This window comes from Thamnophis sirtalis, unplaced genomic scaffold (genome assembly GCF_051295495.1).
Source record: "Thamnophis sirtalis isolate CommonGarterSnake01/CBP01778 unplaced genomic scaffold, rThaSir2_p1.2 scaffold_9, whole genome shotgun sequence".
In the NCBI taxonomy this organism is placed as follows: domain Eukaryota; kingdom Metazoa; phylum Chordata; class Lepidosauria; order Squamata; family Natricidae; genus Thamnophis; species Thamnophis sirtalis.
Window position 1 is genome coordinate 22100379 of NW_028261389.1, and position 7109 is coordinate 22107487.

At 33.3% G+C, this 7109-nt stretch overlaps 1 protein-coding gene across 2 annotated transcripts in view; it reads left to right on the forward strand.

The window, feature by feature from the left end:
- TRIM24 (tripartite motif containing 24) overlaps nucleotides 1–7109 on the forward strand; it is a 58258-nt gene extending 51149 nt beyond the window's left edge. For both annotated transcript variants that reach the window (XM_087723016.1, XM_087723015.1), the window contains exons 15-19: nucleotides 538–824; nucleotides 2044–2179; nucleotides 3080–3154; nucleotides 5337–5486; nucleotides 6417–7109. In XM_087723016.1, the coding sequence (XP_087579142.1) occupies nucleotides 538–824; nucleotides 2044–2179; nucleotides 3080–3154; nucleotides 5337–5486; nucleotides 6417–6626 (858 nt within the window). In that variant the 3' untranslated portion in view covers nucleotides 6627–7109. The remainder of the gene's footprint in view (nucleotides 1–537; nucleotides 825–2043; nucleotides 2180–3079; nucleotides 3155–5336; nucleotides 5487–6416) is intronic.

Here is a 7109-nt window from a genome sequence, read left to right on the forward strand (position 1 = left end):
TTAGCCAATGTCTGAGAAATAATGCTTTGTAGACAAGCACCCCGTTCAGTTGTAATTTTAGCATTTGTTCATCAAAATCTCTTTAAGAAAAGCAGCTTTTTCCTTATTTTAGCAAAAAGTTCTCAGGTTTACATCAGACAGGTTTACAGAATATTCACCCAATTACACTCGTGTTTCCCATTGCATTTTCAATTTGTTTAGAATATACTCCAGTTTGTGCTTTAAAACTTTTGTCCTGATTGAGACAGGAAGGCTACGTGGTAGGAGGAGCCAATTTCCTTTCCACAGAAGCATTTTATATAAGGCTATGATGAAGAATATTTAATGAAATCTTGGTAGCTTTTTAAAAACTCTTTAAGGTATAAATGTTGAAATCTTTAATATCATATACTCTTGATAAGAGCATATTCAGCTGAATCAACTGGCTAGATAATATGTATAATTTGTCAAAGAAGCATGATTCTCTGTGTATATATTAACGTGTGCAAAAAAAGATAGTCCATTTTGATGAAATTAGACATCATTTTTTATCTACAGTCCAGGTTTCCAAGAGCCATTCTTCCCACAGTGTTACTGAATAGCAATCTCTCCTCTGAAGCATCAGCGTTAAGAACAGAAGCACCAGACAGTACAGGTGACCAGCCATCCAATGGCAAGGCAACATGGATAGGATCTTCACATGGCGGAGATGGCAGAAAAGATGATGATCCTAATGAGGATTGGTGTGCAGTATGTCAGAATGGAGGAGAACTTTTGTGTTGCGATAAATGTCCCAAAGTGTTCCACCTTTCATGTCATGTTCCTACACTCAGGAATTTTCCAAGGTAAAGTCTAAAGCCATGCTCTTCTATGGCATGAACTCAGACATTATTTAAACAATTGCATCTGATTTTAAAGCTAAGCTGGAATCGACAGTGTGAAGTTTAGCCTGTGGATGTATAAAACAAGATACCACTGTGAAATGTGTAATTGCAGATGGTTTTCCAATCTTTAGCTCCTGTTCATATTTATGTAGGCTGATAAATGCACCTGGATGCAACAGCTGTATGTGTTCCAATTTTAAAGTTTAACCAATAAATCTAGAATAGTGGCTTTTTTTTGTTACAGAATGATGCTTAAAAATCAATTGTCTCAAATATTTTTTCCAACTTCAGATTTTATATAACTAAATAATAGACTTTAAGTAGGTATATATATTATATAAGTAGAACACCTCTTTTAGTTGGCTATATTTCTATTGGATCTGTACTTTCCATTTAATGTTCTTAATCATTAGGAGTTGTAAGTCGGTCTCCCTATGAAATCCCAAAGATCCATGGTATTGTTTCTGGTGCTTTTTTTCAACAGGTGTGGGCAACCAAGTGTGTTGGATGGTGTAGAAATGCGATAAATAAATTAAATAAGGGCAGCAATTGTAATACTCACTCATAACCAATACTTTGTTTTCTTGTTATTGAAGGATTACTAAGAAAATAGTTTTGTCAAAGCTAATTGGGAATGGCCCTTACCATCCTTTTCTACCATTTAGATAGTTCCTTTCTCCTTTGAGAAGAGAAAACTATTCACACAAGCCGATTGCAGCAAAGATATGGATTATTGTAGTCTTGGGAGGAGGAGATGGCAAGTGGAGAGTGGCATGTTAAGAACGTTCTAGTCTTCTGTCTTATTCTTTCCCATAAAACACTATCAGCCATCAAGTAATCATTTGGGAAACAGCTCAGTCTGACTTTTTGTGTCTTTCAGTTTCATTTGAGAATAATTTTAATGTTTGAACAATTTGATTCCACTCAAAAGTAATTCTATCTATTTTAAGGATAAATATTTTAATACCTACCATCTCAGTGGTCGGGGATTCTCTATTTGATTGACAAAGAAATTCAAAATTGAACAATGTAATTTCTCCATCATTGGCTTCATTGTAACCACTGTATTTATTAACTTTCAAAACTCGTAAAAGATAGGTGAAAGAATTAGCTTGGAAGCATTCAGAATGCAAAAATGGGAGGCTTATATCAATCTTCTTTTTTCATTTTTTCTCCCCAGTGGTGAATGGATTTGCACATTCTGTCGTGATTTGTTTAAACCTGAAGTAGAATATGATTGTGGTGTCTCAAGCCATGTTTCTGAAGAAAAAAGAAAAGTGGAAGGGGGTCCAGGCTTGGCACCAATAGATCAGAGGGTAATTTCATTGTATTGTGTTAATTCTACAAACTAGTGTTTTTTTTTGGAGGGGGGGGAGTGCTAGATAATAAAAATAATGAATTAATTAGTATTCAAAATCTGAGCAAAAATACAGATAGTAACAGCATAAGCAATAGCAATTAGACTTATATACCGCTTCACAGTGCTTTACAGCCCTCTAAGCGATTTACAGTCAGTATATTGCCCCCAACAATCTGGGTTCTCATTTTACCAATCTTGGAAGGGCTGAGTCAACCTTGAGATGGTCACGATCAAACTCCAGATTATGGACAGAGTTAGCTTGCAATACTGCATTCTAGCCTGCAATAATGTGCCATAGGTTCAACTCTTCAGATTTTCTATTACTCATGCACATGTACATTTCAAGCATTCAGACTTTTCTTTATTAATTATTATAGAGTGCTGTTGTGATTATTTTAATGTTATCTATGTAAATACTTTTTTAACAGTGATATCTGGCTAAATTGCATATGTACCAATTTAGACTACTCAACACTTAGAATCAGAGCAGTGTGTGCCTCTGAAATATTACGTTAATGTAAGTTTTAGTTTCCTTTGCTTCAGAAATATAATTATACCATATTTATATAAATACCATCAAATATACAAATAACAAATGGATACGAGATATGGAATATTCAACTTGCTATATCTATCCTTCATAGTTTTATAAAATATGCTTGTCTCAGAAGTTCAAATGAATATTAAACTAAAAATATTGGTAGGAAAAATCCATTGAGGGATGAGAAAAAAGGTCAAGGTTTTGAGCAAATTCATTATTATATTAAAGATGCATGCTTATATAGTTTACAGTACTGTTGTAAACTTTCAAGCTGATGTCCCAAATAATTTTAGTTATTTCTGTCCCAATATATAGAAATGTGAAAGATTACTTCTGTATCTTTACTGTCATGAAATGAGCCTAGCTTTTCAAGATCCAGTCCCTCCCACGGTAGGTTATTAACTTTACTATTAATCACTGATATTTGTACCCATTATTGGTTAAACAAGAAGATTTCTGTGTTGTGCTTAAAAATACATTGACTCCATTCTATAATATTGTTTCTTCTCCTTTAATTATAATCTTTAGTTCTTTCCAGTTGCTTCTAGTAGTTAAAGACTTCAAGGTCTCTCTTACCATGTTTTCTTTAATCCATAACATTTTGCCAGGAAAAGAATGTTTTACTCATAAATCCAGATTATTCATTTATTTTAAGAGGATTTTAAACAAACCACGTATTATTTCATAACCTTATTTCCAATCAGTCTGGCCCCTTAGTCCATTTAAGAACTCTCCAAAACTAATATTCCATTCAACCCTTTTGCAGTTTATTTCCAAATTTGGAATAGAATAAAATAGATTAAATAAAAGAGTTGGAAGGGACCTTGGAGGTCTTTTAGTTCAACCCCCTGCTCAGGCAGGAAACCCTATACTATTTCAGATAAATGGTTGTCCAATCTCTTTAAAAAATCTCTTCCAATTTCTTTAAGTTCTTAAATTTACACGAAACTGCTTTTCTTGAGGAGTGAAGGAAAATCACTCAGTAATAAAACTTGCCTTTCTGAAGGTTCTTAATATCCAAAAAGGGTGTTTTTATATTAAGGTTTTTGCTGATTAAGATTGAACATGACACTTTATTATTTGTTAATAGATAAAAGTATAAAAGAACAGAAGTATCAGCTTTAAGTCCCATTTTTAAAAAGCCCCAGCTGATTTTGAAACTTTTTTTACTTCTTCCTGATAGTTAACAGAAAATGTAGCAGGAACCACATACCTCTAAACTGCAGCTGTGCAGTTTTAGCAAAATCATATGCTTTGGAAAAGCTGCTTCTCTTGTCTGCAACCTCCTTAGTAAAATCAGGATAATAGATATTAATTTCTTTTTACAACACCACTATACCTAGAATTTTTCTTATTTTTGTCTAGTTCTGTGTAGAATCTTTTATATGTACAATTACAAATTGTAGAAATTGAACAGTAGCAGTATTTTGGTCCTTCAGCCCTGGATTTTTTTGAATGGGTATTTTATACAGATGTTTATTAAAAAATCAGCAGGCAGGGGAAAAAAAGATCTCCATAAATTCTATACTGCAAGATTTTTAGGAATATTCTCTGTGTCAATCATACACATAGTTTTTTATATAATTGAAACTTCAGGCAATCACAATCTTCAGAAGATTGTGACTAGCACATTTTGTCATCTTCTGGTTTTTCATTTGACATCTTGGTTAGAGACTTCCTTAATCTGTTTAAATTTTTTGTTAGACTCTGTGGTAACCGTTTAAGCTTCATAAGTTAGCAGGATGTCTTCTGCTACTTTTAATAAAAATGAGTGGGATGATACAGCTGTAGTTCACTGAGCTTTCTTGATTCTATTTGACCTATTTAGAATAAAAGAATCAGCTACAGCTGGTTGTATATTACAATAAATATTCTTAATTTACCATTTTGATGAAATACTGCTGAGTAGCATAGGATTTCATGCTACTTAAAGAAAAAAAGAATCAAGGGACAAGAAGAGAGATCAGATAACATCATCAGCCACAATCAGAAATCCATGATGCTATAAGCTTTGACTGTGGTGGCAACACACTCCCAGCCACTGCTTGACCTGGAAATTTTAAATAACTACTAGCCAGTCTCTAGTCTTCCTTTGGGGGGGGGGTAGTTGTTTAGAGGTGGTGTATCTGCCATGGCAAAGACATGGAGGAAATAAATTATCAGGACTCAGACTAGGTGTAGAAGTATGGAATTGAATTTATATTTATTGCTCTTGTGGATGATCTGTGGCAGGATTGGGATAGGGAAAATATAACCCTCCTGGTTCAGCTTAATTTTGATACCATCAGTCATAGTATCTTCCTGGATCACTGGCAAGGAGTGGCCTTTAAGCCTAATAAAATAAACAAATGCAATGTATAATAATAATCTGTGATACAGCTTGCTGTTTGTTTTAGAACTACTATAGCTGAAAATACATTTTTATATGTTTTCATTGATAATATAGGAATACATTTCTGCACACCTAATGGCATCTGGCTAAATATCTGCAATGTAACTTTTTAAAATTCCAAAACAACAGAAAAATAAACCCAAACTAAACTTCTGAAAATACTTATCTATTTCTTTTTAGGTGCCTGATTACTATGAAATAATTAAGAAGCCAATGGATTTGTCAACAATAAAGAATAGATTGCAAGCACAGCACACAATATATTCAAAACCAGAAGATGTAATAGCTGATTTTAGGCTAATATTTCGAAATTGTGCTGAATTTAATGAGGTGAAAAAAGAGTATAATATATTCTTACACACATTATTAAGAAACCATAATTGTTAACTGGTATTGTGAAAGGCTCAACCCTGGGTATGAGTAAGGGTGAATGACAGGTGAGCCACATCTTGGAAAATAGTGATGGCAGCAACAATCTACCAAAATCACTAACCCAAAGAACCAGTGTGAATGCCAACCTTCTACCCTACAGTTCAGCTCAGCTCTGACTTCTGCTGTACCCAGGAGTCTAATTTTGGGTACCATGATAGATTACAGAGCCATGTAATTATAAATTATTATACACCAGTTGTCTTAACAAGAAATAATAGAATATATCTAATTACAAATTAAAATTTGTTTGATTGCCATTTCAGTACAAGTAGTCCTCAACTTAAAACCATTTGTTAAATGACCATTTGAACCTGCAAGGACACTGAAAAAAGTAATTATGACTGTTTTTCATACTTATGATTGTTGCAGCATTCTTATGGTCATGTGGTCAAAATTCAGATGCTTGGCAACTGGTTCATATTTATGACAGTTGCAATATCCTGAGGTCATTTTGTGACTGACAAGCAAAGTCAATGGGGAAGCCAGATTCACTTAACAGCCATGTTACTAATTTAATAACTGCAGTGATTCTGGGGCATGAAAGGTCATAAAAATACAGCAAAACTCACTTAACAACTGTCTCGCTTACCACAGAAATTTTTGGTTTAATTATGATGGTATGTTGAGGACTACCTGTACTATAAATACTATAATGAAACATATGAAAGTTACAACATACCTGAAATCCTACAAAAGTGTTGCCAAAGTCCTTGAAATTTATTTGTCTGTTTCCAAAATAAGAATTCACAAACATTTCTTGCAATATTTTATGTAGTTCATTTAGAAACATTATCCTAACACTATTAATATGTTTAATTTGTCCAACAGCCTGATTCTGAAGTAGCTGATGCTGGAATGAAACTAAGTTCTTATTTTGAGGAACTTTTGAAGAACCTTTTTTCAGATAGAAAATTCTCTGTTCAGCCTTATTGCCATTCTGATAAAAACAGTCCATCTCCAACAGATGACTCAGATGATGAATTTGTGCAACCCCGAAAAAAACGCCTCAAGTGGGAAGAGCACCATTTTTTTAAGTAAGCTGCTTATATGTACTCTTAAGCATTTTTACTTAAATATTTATCAATTTTTCATTTTCTAAAAATAATTTTTGACATCGTTGATTTCTACACATAAGGGACATTTAACTGGAAATAATGCCTTCCTCTGTTGATTTATATCTACCATGCTTGTTTGGAAATGAATTACAATCTCAGTCCAGGGAAAAAGGATGTTTTGGGCGGAAACAAATTAAAAACAATTAGTTAAATTAGAATTGAAAATTACTATTTTAAGAAAATGGGGTCTTTGGGAAAAAAATAAAATTATCAAAGGATGTGGCTGGCCAAAATTATAATTCTTTACAATTTTCCTATACTTAAACATTAGTCATTGGAGGGTAGAAAAGCACATAGTTTGCTATTGTTCTAAGTTTCTGAGAAGTACAATGAAATTGTAGTTTCCCCAGATAATGACTTGTGCCCTAATGTGTGGGGAGATGAATTAAAGTTCTTTGAAAACACA